The sequence below is a fragment of the Pezoporus occidentalis genome, unplaced genomic scaffold (assembly GCF_034315485.1).
Source record: "Pezoporus occidentalis ecotype Australia unplaced genomic scaffold, CSIRO_AGI_Poc_V1 ctg29, whole genome shotgun sequence".
In the NCBI taxonomy this organism is placed as follows: domain Eukaryota; kingdom Metazoa; phylum Chordata; class Aves; order Psittaciformes; family Psittacidae; genus Pezoporus; species Pezoporus occidentalis.
In genome coordinates, this window is record NW_026914829.1 from 2789877 (window position 1) to 2807167 (window position 17291).

At 40.2% G+C, this 17291-nt stretch overlaps 1 protein-coding gene across 1 annotated transcript in view; it reads right to left on the reverse strand.

Annotated features, from left to right (window-relative positions):
- Positions 1 to 2581: 2581 nt before the first annotated feature.
- Positions 2582 to 17291, reverse strand: part of TINAG (tubulointerstitial nephritis antigen) — a 55000-nt gene continuing 40290 nt past the window's right edge. The window contains exons 10-11 of the mRNA XM_062626163.1: positions 3857 to 3902; positions 2582 to 2807 (exon numbers count right to left, since the gene is read on the reverse strand). Of these exons, the coding sequence (XP_062482147.1) occupies positions 2697 to 2807; positions 3857 to 3902 (157 nt within the window). The 3' untranslated portion in view covers positions 2582 to 2696. The remainder of the gene's footprint in view (positions 2808 to 3856; positions 3903 to 17291) is intronic.

Genomic DNA, 17291 nt, shown 5'->3' on the forward strand with positions numbered 1-17291 from the left:
ATTGCCTTCCCTTCCTGTTACCACTCTTTTCTGCAGTTCCCACAGACTATTACACATACCGATGATTTAAAGTTGATGAGCTGCCTATTGAATTAACTTCAGCTACATATTGTTCCTTCCTATTCATGCAGAAGAAAGCTTCAGGCTAGATGATACTTGTAGTCCAATCTAGCAGGCATAATTCAGCATTAGTGATGGAGAGACCAAAAAAGAAGAGAAATAAGAGAGGTGGCCTCTTAATGAAGAACAAGTTTCCTCATACTCTCACCAAACAGTGGACTAGAAGACCTTAAAGTCCTTCTGACATTTATAATCTGTCTCCAGGTGGTCTGCATGAGACAGAGCCACTGGTGGCTCCCAGAATTTACTCTTTCTTGATCACTTTAAGTGAGAAGACCTGCACTAGCAGGAGATCTTTTACTTGTGCTCTGAATAGCAGCAGAATAGCTGCCTCAACAAGGTTGTTTTCAAAGAGCAAATTGGCTTCCAGGTACAGACGCTTTTTTGCCTGCCTATTAAATTCTGAGCGCTGTCACATTTCCACAGACAGTAGCCTTATGAAACCAAGGGAATACTGAGAGCATGGTGCACACATACACCACTCAGATCACCAAAGGCCTACTCCATAAGGTGGGTAAAGAAGTATTGCTTTGCAAGCCATCAAATTGCTTTGGCATAATTCGATTCATTTCACTTGCTTATGATGCTTTGTTCAAACCAAGATGACCCTTTGATCAGGTAAAGATTTAGCAGATTAGTTTTGAGCTTTCTCATCACTGAAGAAAATTAATGTGACAGCCCAGATCCTAGAAAGATCTCACAAGCAAATCTGGAGTAGCTACAGCTACTGACAAAAGAGCTACAGCTGTGTGGATCAGCTTGAAGTTTAATAGAACAAAAAACCTTAGAGTTGACTGAATATGTTTTTACAGTGTCATTCATATCAGAGCTATATTCTACTCTATTAAAATCCTGATGTTTATGGAATCAATGCATGGCAACATTAGGAAGCAGCTGTGTAGATGGCTTGGTATGTTTTCTTCTAAAGTACTGGTTTAGCACACCAAACCTAGAAAAGTTTTTTTCTGCTCTTAGATCTGCTAAAATTGCTCGTGTTACAAATGCTATAAATCTCAAGCGATGAAGGTTTTTGCATTCCAATTCAATTTATTGTATGACACTAGAGGCCACAGAAGAGCTGTTCAGCAGTATGATACTAACATTTTAATGATGGCTCTTTCAGTTGTGATGCAACAGAAATTGTGATCTAGGTTTAATATAGGAGTCGTTATTTCAGGAGGAAAGACAGTGGATGTATACCACTACCATGAAAAGTTCTTGAAAGAAAAGCTATTGCTCCTTTGTTAATGACACTAGAAGTCCAGTTCTTAATTTTCTAGAAAGAATGAAGCATAAACCATTAAAAACCTTGAAGGTGTCACTGGAAATTCATGGCAACTTCCCCCCCACACACCTATTTGACATTCTAGGGTTGTTTCATAGATCATTTTATGTCTGATGATTCCTGTGGGCATTTGGTTTCTAGGTTAATTGAAACTAAAAGGGGTAGAAAGTAGATAATTTCTTCTTACATCAATAGTTGCAATATATACATATTTGAATGAACAAATAAGTAAAACAGTCCTTACATCTGTCAAGACTTGTAGAAATGCGGATAGGCATGGATACATGACAGTAGGCTTTTTCTTCAGACAGAAACAGTTATATGAGCATTAGGAGCAAAAGAGACTCTGGGTGTCCTGCCTGCACTAACTGTCCTTCTGGCCAACACCAGGAACTATGCCTGGACTACAGATATGTCAGTGGAGGCAAAGAACAGAATGTCTTTTCAATCTTTATCTACTGGAAACAGACTTTTGAGAATGGGCATACATGTTTGTTCCCAGGTTAAACAGTGAGTGGAAGGCAAGCAGTTCAGAAATTAATCTAGTCTAGACTTAATTGAGGAGAAATTACATTTTCTTCTTTATTTTACTTTAATTAAACAAATAATTAGAATTTTACATTTTTAGTTGTGGCTGTGGTAAAGGAAATATACTGTTTCATTGCAAGTAATTTTTGTATTACTCTAAATGTATCAACTCTATGGAATCTACTACTAAAAAAGTTAATTTCCAGGAAAAGAAAATGATACACAGATAAAACTTATCTAAGCTAGGATAGGAAATAATTGTTTTGCAACAATTAAAACTCAGATTTCTTTGGTATTTTTTATCCAGGGTGACAATGAGTTGTCTGAGCCAATTGTGTGAAAGAGCACATAATATTTCTAAAGCGATTTCTGTCCAGAGTATGTATTGTAAGGAGATTAATATTAGCATTGTAACTCCATGTATTTTAGTCACTGTTCAATCAGCCATTAGTAATATAACAAAATATTGGTGAGAAGTAAATAACAGAGGAGGGAACTTCCTGAAAGACACCAAGGTTTTCAGTAGTTCTGGATGCAACTTGCTATTAGCATAAAGGGGTGTTTGTACCAGGAAAGATCTGAGAATGTTGCAATATTTGTAGTCCATTCGAGTCAGAAAGCTTTAATGAGCTATAACAGCAAGAAAGGTAACTTACAGAGAAGACGCTTTTATTTCTCTAGAAAGACTCAATATGCAACAATGGAAATAATGGATACATAAAGCAGAGTATGGTACAATACAGCTAGGGTGGAAGACTATGGGCTATCCCAAAGTAGCTAAAATCAGCTTCTCAATATCACACTCATTTCGCCCACGTAGAATCCTAAAATAACCATTTTCTCCCCAAGTTTTTCCCCAGGAATTTGCAGCAATCTAAAGAAAAACAAAAAGGAAGAAAATAATTTAGTTTTAAAGTAGCATTTAAAAATGCAGGTGTAAAATGCAGAAAGAATCTCTTGTTAGTTTCTTTTTAAAAAAGCAGTTTCTCAGATTTGGTGTGCTGAGAATCAGAATGCATGTTTTTCTGATTTCAAATAATTTGTTCCTTTTTGTTTTGATCAAAATTTCAGTTCTGAAACCAGGATTAATAAAAATGGAATACTATTTCTAAAAGACAGCTACATAAATTGAAACAAAAATCATTTGGTAACATAACTGTTGGCTGGAGAAAGCAGTCATTGAAACAACAGTGGTCAAAATTCCAATTACAACTAATCTGTTAAAGAGAGACCCAAGATATGAAAAATCTGACTTTTAATAAATTAAGTTCCATTCAGGTAGCTATTAGCATACTGAGCAATTTAGTTTCTAATGAAGTCTGTAAAAGTTTTGCCCTAGATGTCAGTGAAACTACCTACCAAAAGACTTCTGCCATCAGCTCCAAATCACCTTTATTGAACACAGGAATAATGAGATGAGCTGTTAATTGTAAGTAGAGTGATAAAATCTGACTGACTTACTTTAAATGTCTGAAAATGACTTTTTTTTTTCTGATATATGTATCACATTTGCCAATGCTGTTTAGATAGCTTGTCTTTTCCAGACTTTTTAACAAGTAATGCATTGCTTTTATTAAGTCTCATTTGCAGGCATCAAAAATAACTGAGTCTTCAAGGGGAATCTGAATAAAATGTGAGAGTTTGAATAAGATTTAAAACAGAAAAGACAGTGTAGGAAAAAAACACAGATATAGGTAGGGCACTGGATAAAACAGGCTTTGAAATTGAGGTAGATGATTCTATAGTTCAAAGGTCAATATTATATAAGCTGACAGAAAGGGAATAGAATTCTGAAGGAGATTGAGGATGAAGGAAAAAAATAGATGCAGAGAGTGAATTAAAAGAAAGAAGTTGTTTTTAGATAATCTGCGTTGTAAAGATGGTTTCTTTCTCTTCAAAACCCGGTACTAAGGATTTACTTACCCAGAACTTCTGTTTCTGTCCATTTTTGTCAGTTAATGCTCCCCACCTGTGACAAGAGATGGTCTGAGTGAAGCCTTTCATGGATATATTCACATTTTGAACAAGCAAACAGAAAATAAACGCTTGTCTTAGTATCAGAACAAGGCCTGACTAATACGCATCTCCATGTTTAAATAACAAATTCTAATGATGAAAATGAAAGTAAGCATCCTGTTAGCCACAAGCCAAATCACCATTAGGGACTACAAAAACTTAATGCATGTGTACTTTAAGTTTATCATTGTAAAAAACTTGTTTTAATGACAGGATCTCTCTGGAGAGCTTGCCATCTGAACTGAACTGTGTAAGACTACTGAAATTAATGGGAACACATTTCTTCAATTCAGCTTAAGATCCCTCTGAACGTTTTTGTTAAAGATTTCATCCAACACCTTTACAAAAATAGCTGGTGATTTGGGACTGAAAATGCTCCCAGTTTTTCTCAGCTCAAATTAAGCTGCTGACAGCCTAATCTGTCTTATGGCACAGTGTAGGGGATGACTTGTAAACTCACCTGATGTTTCTTTGACATCTTTGAGGACACGTTTAATGTTGTGGCACCATGCATGAAAACACACAAGAAATTGTCCCTGCCTGCTATGTGATAGGACTTTCATAATTGTGTGTTTGTAGCTGAGCTGCACAGTGCTCTGAGTTGTTAACATCAGTTTATATATATACAGGAGAGAAGTTCCAAATCAATCATCTGTATGTAGCTCAATGAGCAGCTCAATGCAGCTGCACTGCACTTCTTAGGTAGCTAGGTATATATGGTATGTCTACAGACTGCTCAGAGCTCTTTCCTGTTCTATATGAGTGTTTGTCAAGATACTATTTATAGGTCATGATGCATGGGTGCCTATAAAAAGGCACAAATAAACAGAAAACCAAGGACGTGAACTTTTGCAGATTTTTTCATAGTATAAAGTCAATTTTAGAACATCCCGAATGCCACTGACAAGGTGTTTATTTGTGTATATCCCACCAATGCCACTATTTGAGCTGTGTTTGCAGTGTTCCATTTGAAAGGCAAGCAGCAAAAATATGATAAGAAATCCCACATTGTGGGTGGGAAATCAGGATTTTTGTCTTTGTAAAACAAATTTTAACAGCCAAGATGGCATCCATTTTCCTTAGTTGGTAGTAAACCCTAATGTATGCGGAGTATTTGCACTTCCAGCCGAAGGAATCGAAACAAATTGATGACTAGCAGGGAGGTGAAGTCTGTATTGCAATTGCAAACACAAATTGTAGCTACTGCTCATTATATGCAAAAAGTCATAAAACCAATGTTGATCATAATGACAATTGACAGTAATTGCTGTTTTTTAAAAAGGCCCTATAACAGCACATGAAAGTTAAAGGATTATTAATATTATTCATTAATAAAACTAATATTATTTGCCATTTCTTGGCAAAATATGTTTCAGATACAGTCATGATTATAAATTAAAAAAAAATAAATAGGCTGTCTGATTTCATAACAGATTCAGACTTGTTTCTTTCTTTGTGACCATTTTACTAAAAACAAAAAAAAAAAAATCAGCTGTAGTGTGAAAGTCCAATATTTACATCAGCCTTAAAGACAGAGGAAAATTGCCTTGAATTTATATTCATGTATTCCTGCATTCACTATTAAACATTATCTCTCCCACTTGTTTGAGCAGAATGATGACCAGCTCCTGCAGACTCACATTTCTGTGATTAAATATTTTTCTAACACTTGTTATTTTCTTTAAAAAAAAAAGAAAAAAAAAGTCAGCATCTTGTTTCATACACTGATAGGAATCTACCGATTCTCAGAAGTGTTTCTAAATGGAAAAAAATTTAGAAACCAAAATGGAAAAAGGATCTTTTTTTTATCCTTGACAGTAACATAGCCATGAATTTAATTTCCTAGATTTTGTTCCATCATAGTCAGATACAGAGGTACTAGACATTCATTTTATCTTACGGTTTAAAAAAAAAGCTGTTTTCTCAGTAACCTCTGCTCATGGACATTCACCCAAACACTCCAAACTAAAATACATTGAATTAAAGTATACTAGAGTACAGCCAGCAGGACAAGAGAAGTGACTAATCCCCTTTATTCAGGACCTGCCATGCTGAATCTGGAGCACCGTGCCCAGTTTTGGGCTTCCCCATACAGGAATGACATTAAGAGACTAGAATAAGACCAGCATGAGTCCACTGAGATGTTTGGGATCTGGGCACATGATATATGAGAAAAGGCTGATGTAGCTGGCTTTGTTCAGCCCTCAGGAGTGGTGGCTCCAGGGAGATGTATTAGTTGTCTTCTGCTTTTCAAAGGTTGGGTATAGAGAAGATAGAGTAGACTCTCCTGATAAAAGCACAGCTGATGGTCAGAAGATGAGTCACAGTTTTCAGCAGGGAGAATTTCAATTGAACATAAGGAAAAAGAAGTATTTTACAGCAGGAGTGTTTAGACATTACTGAATTGAGAGCTTGTGGAATATCTGTCCTCAGACGTATCCAAAACTCAACTTGAGAAGACCCATGAACCTTAACTATGAAGGTTGTTCTGCTTTGAGGTAGCAGATTCAACTAAATGACTTTCAGAGATCCCTTCTAATGTGAAGTGTTCAGTGGTGTAATCAACTTGATCTAAGATGGCCTTGCCAATTTAGGGTGCAGAAAGTTGGACCAAACATCTTCCAGCCTCAGTCTACAGTTCTACAAATTCTTAAATTTTGTATTAAATGTAAAGATTTTGTGTAACAGATAACTACGTATACTAATAAATGGTGGTGGGGCAAGTGATTTTGTCAATTTTTTTAATACCTGCAGTCTAAAGATAGAAAATAAGGCTGATTTGCAGCTTACTGATCAAAACCAGTCCTGGCGTTAGGGCATGAATTGGGAACAGGACTTAGCAGGAAAGGTGGAACAGTGTGTCATCTCTATCAATTACGTCCTTTCCTGGCAGCAACTGTGGCATGAGGTCCTAGGCCTGTTTACCAAGCCTTTCCTAAAACTTGGCACTTGTTCCAAAGACTGGCTGAGATTTACCAATTCTTATTTCTCCCAGACTAATGCGCTTCTCTCAGTCTGATAAGGCATTGTCTGTAATGGAAACAGCTGTTGTTTTGTGAATTGCACTCTATATATACTGTTCAATGATGCGTTTTTTTTGTAGCCACATGCCAGTTTGATTAGACATCTTGTCTTGGGGAATGAATGCCAGCTCCATCAAAAGCATTTCTGGATATTTCTTGGCTCATTCATACTATTTTCTAAAGAGGAAGGAATTCTTTCAAAAAATTAGTGGAAAGTGTTTCTGCAGTAGTATCTTTAGGAAAGGAGGACATATTTTTGAAAATGGATTTCTCAGTTGTCTAAAATAGATTTCTCAGCTTAAGTATTGTATTTTATCTTTTCAGTTTCTCTTTTTCCCTTTTACTGCCTATAAAGAAAACTACTTTAGTAATTTTCATGATTTCAGCCTTATTGATGGAATAATTTTATTCTTCATTGTATCCCTTAGCTACACCTGTCAAACATTATGGCATTCAAGCACAGCTTCCACTTTAAGCTTAATTTAAGTTTAGATTCCTCAGAGAAAAAAAATCTCTAAATATTCTTTCTGTTGTTAAACCAGGCATATGAAGGTGAATTTTCTGAGTTATAAAGAAATATGTGACATAAATTAATAATATTGAATTCAGCTTGAATTTTCAGTGCTGTTTTACTTGCTGCTGTATTACTCCTTGAAATATGAACAGTGACTGAGAGGAATTTGTTAAAATTACCAAATAATATTTAGTAATTGAAAATAAATTCAAAGGAAATGTTAACCTTCTAAAACTCTTAGCCATCCATTAGGCTGACTGGAAACTGAATTACTTCTTCCTTCCGCAATTCAGAAAACAATCTTGTTTCGATGAAGTTCATGTCCTGTATGTTTTCCTACATAGATGGGACTCTGTACAAATACATTTACCTGAATCTGGGTAATCTTGGTGATTTGACTTCTTTATTTCATATTTTAAGATAGATATTAGCTGCAAAATTTTATTTATTAATAAATTAAAAAGGAGCCTTCGTGGAAGACACTGTAGGAGTAAAAAGGAACCTGGTATATTATTGACAGCAACTGTGGAAAATGATAGCATTCCAGATAATTTTTCCCTGCATAGCAGCAGCTCAGAGGAAGTGTTGGTTGGTCCCTCAAAGTCTTCAAAACCAAAATTTTTAAAAAATCAAGTAACTAGAAGTATAATCGTGAAGGCGCTAAGTATGACATCAGGGTTTAAAAGTGAAACCTATACCATCCACTTCTGTCCCAGAAAAGTGAAACATTTGTACACGTTGTGGCAGGCATAATGTAGGACAAAGATACTATTAACCAATGAAAATTTTTGCTTTGGTTATACTGTATATAATAGTTCCTTTACAATATTTTCAAAAACATAGTTAATAGCATGTACTACTGTTTTACTGGTTTCTTTTGAGATTGAAGCTGTGCATTGGCATTGTTATCCTTACTGTAAATGTTAATGTCAGTACTGAAATCAGAATTTGTCTTTTTCCTGGCAGTAAAACACTGTGGGATTTAGTTCAAGATTAAGATATCTAAATGTATGTGTCCCACAGTAGTAAACAGAGTATAATGTCAACCATTCACTTTCCTAAAGGCAGGTGTTCAGGGCTATTTGAGATGCCTCAGGGTGCTTGAGATGTCCAGGTGTTTCTGGGAAACATGACAAAGGACCTATGAGACATCCACATCCTTTGAAGACACAGCTAGGTGGGAGACTCTTCCCACTTCTGCTAACATCAAATATTTGCATGGGGGCAACTAACTGATCCATGAGCAGTTGTATCTGAGTTGCCCTCCAGTCTCCACTGACTCTGTGGACTAGATCACTACCTCTGATGAGAATTTGGATATCTAGCACATCACACCTACCTGAATATGACATTGAATCCTGACATAATTAACTGCCTAATTCTGAGAAGAACAAAGGAGAAGACTGGAAGTTACTAGGAAATATACTGTGAATAGAATATTAGAATGGGAATCAGCAGACAATAGAATGTATCAGCTTTAAGAACTACAGAACTGTAACACAGATAAATGACGAGGAAAATTAAGACATTAAGACTGAAAGACTTGGATTCTGTCCATCTTAAACAATCAGGTATAAAATCAAAGAATTTAGACAAGGTGGTGAAACTATCATGATAAATAACATGGGAATTGTTGTTCTAATGTTTATCTGTTTTTCACAATGTAACACAAAATCATAGATTGCACAGTTTGGTTGAACAAAATTAAACTAGGAATGCACTGTGTGAAAAAGGTCACTAAACTAATCTGGGACGCATTTTATACTCCCTCATGGCTTGGAGCAAGAGCTGGTTTAGGGACCAACAAACTGGAACGGAAAATGACACTTTAGTTAATCTTTCCTGTTAAAAAGCTGTGCCTTGGCATCTCAAGTCATGGAACAGAAAACCTTTCTGCTGAGCATTGTAAGTGAAAATGATTTAGTAGAAAAAAAAAAATCCTGTTGCCATTATCTGCTTTCAGAAAGCAATCTTAAAAGAAAAGAAATGTGAATCTATTAATGAATCTGAGAGTTATTAATATTTTGACTATAAGTTAAAATCAATGGGAATTAATAAATGATCGTCACTACTTCATAAACAACTGACACTTTCAGAGTTGTTAGCTGATATAATTTCTTTAATATAGGCAATATAGTATCTCCTCCTACAGTTAATTTTCTTTCTCTGACTATTCTTGTTTGTGAGATCCCTTAGTTCATGTAACCAATGTAGTCATTGCCAATTTTTCCTAAAGTAGACATATACAGACTACGTGCTTTTAACTCATGACATTCCACCTTGTTAAAAGTAATCAGAGATTTCATGTGTCTCCAGGGAACCTAAGGCCTTGAAAGCTAATAGGTGTGATAGCGAGCAGCAAAATAGACATGCAGTCTGCCTTAGGTATGTTAACAATATTAGAAAGAAGGCATAAGAAGCTGGGATTAAATATAGGCAAGATCATGACTCTTTTGAGTAAAGAGTTATACAGTATATGACTGGATCGCTACACTAAATATGATATGTCACTGATAAAAAAAAGCAATAGCAATAGGTATTTGTGTGACAAATTACGAAAATAAGTCAAAATACATGGATGCTAACAACCTAGATGAATGTAAGGCTCAGTCACCAAGCGGAAAGAGAAAATTGCCATATATAAGCATCTATAGATAGAAAACTGAGCGGAAGTCCAGGAAAGAGAAGAAGAAAAAAATATCCCAGCAATGAAGTAACTTAACTCCAAGTAGAAATGACAGAGACTTAAAAGTGAGTTGACGCATTCTTGTACAACATCCATTAGAGAACAATATTACATTTTCTGGAAGATCATCAAAATGATCCAATAGCACTTTTTTGTCTCTTGCTTTTGTGATTATTCCAGCTTGATATTTACTCCAATGAATGACATTTGAAAAACAAACAGATGCTGGACCTCATTACTCACAGAGACAGGGAATCTATTAGGGTTATTCCTACAAAGCTTTAGACCACTAATGCCCCCACCTTTGGCATTTTTAGGAAAAGATTTAAACCTTACCTCCTCCAAAATTTCCACTTTTATTAAGAAGACAAGAGATTTTAAGGAATCACTAAGGAGAAGGTCTGCCTATCAATTACCAAAAGTTATTTTTAAAAGGAAGTTTTCTTCTGTCTGACAAAAATATTCTGTAAGAAATACACAACTCAGCTTTTCTAAAAGAACCCATCATGATCTTCAATCAAAAATAACCTAGAATAAAAAGAAGCAATTTCATTGAATTACATTCCTTCCCCTTCAGGAGAAAAAGTAAGCAAGGTATTTCCACTTATTTGAAGGAAACCAGCTCCAACTGACTCTGTAAAGAGAATTTTGGTGCTCTTTCAGATAAAAGGATGAGGACTTGCATGTTTCCATGAAAGGATTTTCATCATTTTGCGTCCATTTTTATGCAGTGGAGGCATCTTAGCTCTCCCTCTCAGAAATAACTTTCCCTTGATGTGAACTATGTAGGAGTAGGCCCTGAATGCACAACACTGCCTGACAGTTAAATAACCAGAATACAGAGACTGGTTCAGTATTCTTCTACAGAATGGAAACTGGTTTTGAACTTTCCTAGTTTCTTTTTCAAGAAACTATGTTAGTACAATGGAAGTATAATTCACAATTATAACGAATATTTTCAAAAAAAAAAATAGTAGTTGATTATTAAATATCTTCAAATAAAATAGTAGAAAAGATAGAAGTATAACCTAACACAACAAAAAGGCTTATCAGCAGTGGCTTCAAAACTGAGGTGTTTTGTAGGAGAACAGACTGGGTCATATAACTGATATAATACCACCAGACAAAAAAAAAAGGTATAGCTATTGCAGGTTATGTAATTATATTCTTCATGCTGTAACACAAAATACTAGTGCCTTTCAAAACCTAAGATTTTCATCTACTCAATAAGACAAAAGTTTTGGTTTTACTCTTTTATTAATAAGAAGGTGGTTGGGGTCACTGACTAGTGTTCTCCATGAGACAAAAATTCCTAGAAAATGGTTGCTGGAATTTGAAACTATAGTTTTGCCTGGACTTTTCAGCATGAGAGATGAGTCAAATTATCAGTGAGTCAATAGTTAAACCATTCCAACAAATCTACTGTAATGAATTATATTGGAGACAGTCTCATGGATTTAACTCCATGAATCATCAGACACTGCGTATTTTTTCCCCATCATCTTCTAATATATTTCTTTTTGTTGTAAAACATTTTGAGGTGTGTCGTGGTTTAAACCCAGTCAGGCAACTTGTTCACTCACTCCCAGTGAGTGGTGCCGGGCTGACAGCAATCAAGGGCCCCCCCCCACGCACACCGGGGCTCTCTCCTTTCCTGCTCCCAGAGGACCGGGGAGGAGGATCGAAAGAGTTACCCCCCCACCCCAGGCATGATGTGCCGTGGTATGGAATACCTCTTTGGGTAGCCTGGGTCAGGCGCCCCATCTCTGCTTCCTCACAGCTTCCCCTCCTCCCTGGCAGAGCATGAGCCTCACAAAGTCCTTGGTCAGGGTAAACATCACTTAGCAACAACCGAAAACATTGATTTCACCAACACTGTTCCCAGGCTGGAAGTCAAAACACAGCACTGCACCAGCTACCACGAAGGAGAAACGTGACTGCTACTGCTGAACCCAGGACATTATCCACCCCTTATTCCATACCATTCACGTCGTGCTCAGATCCCACATTTTCAATACACCATCGCTCTCCCACATACATATATCCATATACACACAGACCAAGAGAAAAAGATCATTTTCTTAGTGCATGGACCAATCCCTATAATGCTGCTGAGTCCATTCGGTCCCTGATGTCAGGTTCCATCTCTTGTAACAGTCTTTCAGGGCAGGAAAGGCTGTGTCCAGTACTGGATCGTTGCCTGCTGATGCTGGTCGTTCCTTTACTGCAGAACTCATTCGGTTCTATCAAAGTTCATTCTCTGTTGGGATGATGGCTGGAGGGAAGTCAGGGCTAGTTGCTGGTGACCTGGAGACATCTAGTTGATGGGCTATAAAAGTATTACACAGCAGGCAACAGCATACAATTAAGTTCACTGGCTGTTTTCCCCTAAAATCAAATCCCCTTGAGGTATACATCGGACTTCCCCATCTTCCCGCATTACCCACCAAGTATATCCAGGTCCCTGAGCAAAAGCAATCCCACGAGTGGGTTTGCCTTTACCTGAAGCAGGAATAACCCAGACTGTCTTCCCCAGCAAATTCTTCATATGCACCACGGGAACTTTGTCCCCCTCTACAATATGTAACAGTTCTGACTGGGCTGGGCCAGCCCTGTTGGCAGAACCTCTGGTGTTGACCAACCAGATGGCCTTTGGTAAGTGTGTATCCCAATGCTTGAAAGTTCCCCCACCCATTGCTCTCAGTGTAGTTTTTAACAGCCCATTGTACCGTTCGATTTTCCCAGAGGCTGGTGCATGGTAGGGGATGAGATATACCCACTCAATGCCATGCTCTTTGGCCCAAATATCTATAAGGTTATTCCAGAAATGAGTCCCATTGTCTGACTCAATTCTCTCTGGGGTGCCGTGTCGCCACAAAATCTGTTTCTCAAGGCCCAGGATAGTGTTCCGGGCAGTGGCATGGGGCACGGCGTATGTTTCCAGCCACCCGGTGGTTGCTTCCACCATGGTAAGCACATGGCGCTTGCCTTGGCTGGTTGGTGGCAGTGTGATATAGTCAATCTGCCAGGCCTCTGCATATTTATACTTTAACCATCGTCCTCCATACCAAAGAGGCTTTAACCGCTTGGCTTGTTTAATTGCAGCACATGTTTCACACTCATGAATAACCTGGGCAATAGTGTCCATTGTTAAGTCCACCCCTCGGTCACGGGCCCATCTATATGTTGCATCTCTGCCCTGATGGCCTGAAGTGTCATGGGCCCACCGGGCCAAAAATAATTCACCTTTAGGTTGCCAATCTAAGTCCATCTGAGCCACTTCAATCTTAGCCGCTTTATCCACTTGTTGGTTGTTCTGGTGTTCCTCAGTGGCCCGACTCTTGGGTACATGGGCATCTACATGACGTACCTTCACCACCAGGTTCTGCACCCTGGCAGCAATATCTTCCCACAGTGCAGCAGCCCAGATGGGTTTACCTCTGCGTTGCCAGTTGCTCTGCTTCCATTGCTTCAACCACCCCCACAGGGCATTTGCCACCATCCATGAGTCAGTATAGAGGTAAAGTACTGGCCACTTTTCTCGTTCAGCAATGTCCAGGGCCAGCTGGATGGCTTTCACCTCGGTAAACTGACTTGATTCACCCTCTCCGTCAGCAGTTTCTGCAACTTGTCGTCCAGGACTCCATACAGCTGCCTTCCATCTCCGATGCTTTCCCACAATACGGCAAGAGCCATCAGTAAACAAGGCATACTGCTTTTCACTTTCTGACAGTTTATTATATGGTGGGGCCTCTTCAGCACACACCGCCTCCTCCTTTGGTGACATTCCAAAATCTTTGCCCTCTGGCCAGTCCATGATGACTTCTAGAATGCCTGGACGACTGGGATTTCCTATTCGAGTTTGTTGTGTAATTAGTGCAGCCCATTTACTCCATGTAGCATCAGTTGCATGATGTGTAGAGGAGACCCTGCCTTTGAACATCCAGCCCAGCACGGGAAACCGGGGTGCCAGGAGGAGCTGTGCTTCAGTGCCAATCACTTTCGAACCCCTTCATAGGCTGCCAGTATCTCTTTCTCAGTTGGGGTATAGCTGGCCTCAGATCCTTTGTATCCCTGACTCCAAAAGCCGAGGGGTCGACCTCGAGTCTCCCCTGGAGCTTTCTGCCAGAGGCTCCAGGTAGGACCGTTCTCCCCAGCTGCAGTGTACAATACATTTTTTACATCTGGCCCGGTCCGGACTGCTCCAAGGGCTACTGCATGAACTATCTCGCGTTTAATTTGCTCAAAGGCTTGTTGCTGCTCAGGGCCCCATTTAAAATCATTGTTCTTCCAGGTCACATGATAGAGAGGGCTTACAATCGAACTGCAATTTGGGATGTGCATTCTCCAGAACCCCACAGCACCCAAGAAAGCTTGCGTTTCTTTCTTATTAGTTGGTGGAGACATTGCTGTTATCTTGTTGATCACATCTGTGGGGATCTGTCTACATCCATCTTGCCATTTTATTCCCAAAAATTGAATCTCCTGTGCAGGTCCCTTGACCTTACCCCGTTTTATGGCAAAACCGGCTTTCAGCAGGATTTGGATTATTTTCCTCCCTTTCTCAAAGACTTCTTCCACTGTATCGCCCCACACAATAATGTCATCAATGTATTGCAGGTGTTCTGGAGCTTGCCCCTGTTCCAGTGCAGTCTGGATCAGTCCATGGCAGATGGTAGGGCTGTGTTTCCACCCCTGGGGCAGTCAGTTCCAAGTGAACTGGACACCCCTCCAAGTAAAAGCAAACTGTGGCCTGCACTCTGCTGCCAAAGGAAATTGAGAAAAATGCATTGGCAATATCAATTGTGGCATACCACTTGGCTGCCTTTGACTCTAGTTCATACTGAAGTTCTAGCATGTCCGGTACGGCAGCACTCAATGGTGGTGTGACTTCATTCAGGCCACGACAGTCTACTGTTAGTCTCCATTCTCCACTAGACTTTCACACTGGCCATATGGGGCTATTAAAGGGTGAGCGGGTCCTGCTGATCACTCCCTGACTCTCCAGTCTACAGATCAGCTGATGGATGGGAATCAGGGAGTCTCGGTTGGTGCAATATTGCCGCCGGTGCACTGTTGTGGTCACAATTGGCACTTGTTGTTCTTCAACTTTCAGCAACCCCACAGCAGAGGGATCTTCTGAGAGACCAGGCAAGGTGCACAGCTGCTCAATTTCCTCAGTCTCCAAAGCAGCAATACCAAAAGCCCACCGGTACCCTTTTGGGTCTTTGAAGTACCCACTCTTGAAGTAGTCTATGCCGAGGATGCATGGAGCCTCTGGACCAGTCACAATAGGGTGCTTTTGCCATTCCCTCCCAGTCAGGCTGATTTCAGCCTCCAGCCCAGTCAACTCTTGGGATCCTCCTGTCACTCCAGAAATATAGATGGGTTTCACCCTTGATAGCTTGATGGCATGACGGTACACTGTGCACCGGTATCTACTAGAGCCTTATACTTCTGTGGGACTGATGTGCCAGGCCATCTGATCCACACAGTCCAGTAAATCCAATTGTCCCCTACCTCCACCTGGCTGGAGGCAGGGCCCCTCCGGGCCCCTGCCACAGAGGCACCCCCAGCCCTGCCCAGCCCAGCCCAGCCTGGCCCGGCCTAGCCCAGCCGGTGCCATCCTCACTTTGACTTCCAGCCTGGGAACAGTGTTGGTGAAACCGATGTTTTTGGTTGTTGCTAAGTGATGTTTACCCTGACCAAGGACTTTGTGAGGCTCATGCTCTGCCAGGGAGGAGGGGAAGCCGTGAGGAAGCAGAGACGGGGCGCCTGACCCAGGCTAGCCAAGGAGGTATTCCATACCACAGCACGTCACGCCTGGGGTGGGGGGTAACTCTTTCGATCCTCCTCCCCATTCCTCTGGGAGCAGGGAAGGAGAGAGCCCCGGTGCGGGGGGAGGCGGGCCTCGATTGTTGTCAGCCCGGCACCACTCACTGGGAGTGAGTGAATGAGTTGCCTGACTGGGTTTAAACCACGACAGTTCTTTTTGGCGCCCAACGTGGGGCACGAAGGGTTGAGATAACGACAGATCTGACTGGATTAATAGTCACTCGTCACAATGCTGATTTATTGGCTCTCAAGGTTGTTCCTCTTGATCTCACAGTTTCAGTATATCATATCTTACTTCCATCTGGTATTTGCTGTATTAGTGTTTTTCAAGTGTGGGGCTTGGGCTAAGGTTTTTGTCTCATTGCACTTTTTGGTAATGACTTGTAATACAATAGAATCATTGATCATGAAACTGATCTGGCTTATGTTCCCAGTGTGGTCACCACCTTTGTATTTTGGGAGGTATATAATAGAAGTGTTTAGCAATTACACATCTTTCTTCTCCTTCTCAGGTGCTCAACCTGTGAAGGAGACATCCTTTTACCCTCCCAGTCCTCCCCCCAGACCATTTACATTTGAGAGTTTTGAAGTTTTTGAATGGCCTTTTGTCCTGGGTTCAATACTGTTGAGACTTGTTTGCTGATGGTGATAGGAATCACCATGCTAACACGCATACAGAGTGTGTTTTGCCCACGACTGATTTCAAGAGTTAAGCAGAGTCAGGTTTGGGTCTTGTCTGGGGTCAAACGATGATGTAGGAGGGCCAAAAGATTTTCCCTGAGGCTGGACAGCCATGAGTGGCAGGGTGTGTGGGATAGTATGGGCAAGTACCTAGGTCAGTGGGCCCCTCCAGTACTTTGGAATTTCACTACCGAACAACTGCAAAATCCAGAAGAATTAGTAAAACACTTAAATGAGGTGTGTGGTCATTCTGGCCATACCAGAGATGGACAAATCATGGCAACGTGCTGGGACTTGGCTTATGCTTACAGGGCCTTGTTCAACACTACCCAGCACCTTCAAAAGGAAAAGAATGTCGGTGGATCTGAGGGCAAAGCAACAGTCAGTGCAGCTACTCCAGCTCCAGGCACAGCAGCTTCACCACCCCCAGCGACAAGTACAGTCGCTACTCAAACTTTGGCTGCAATGAACAGCACAGCTACCCCAGTGGCAAGTACAACAACTGCTCAAACTTCGACTGCAACAGAGAGCGCGGTTACCCCAGCTCCAAGCACAGCAGCTGCACCACCCCCAGCAACAAGTACAGTTGCTACTCAAACCACA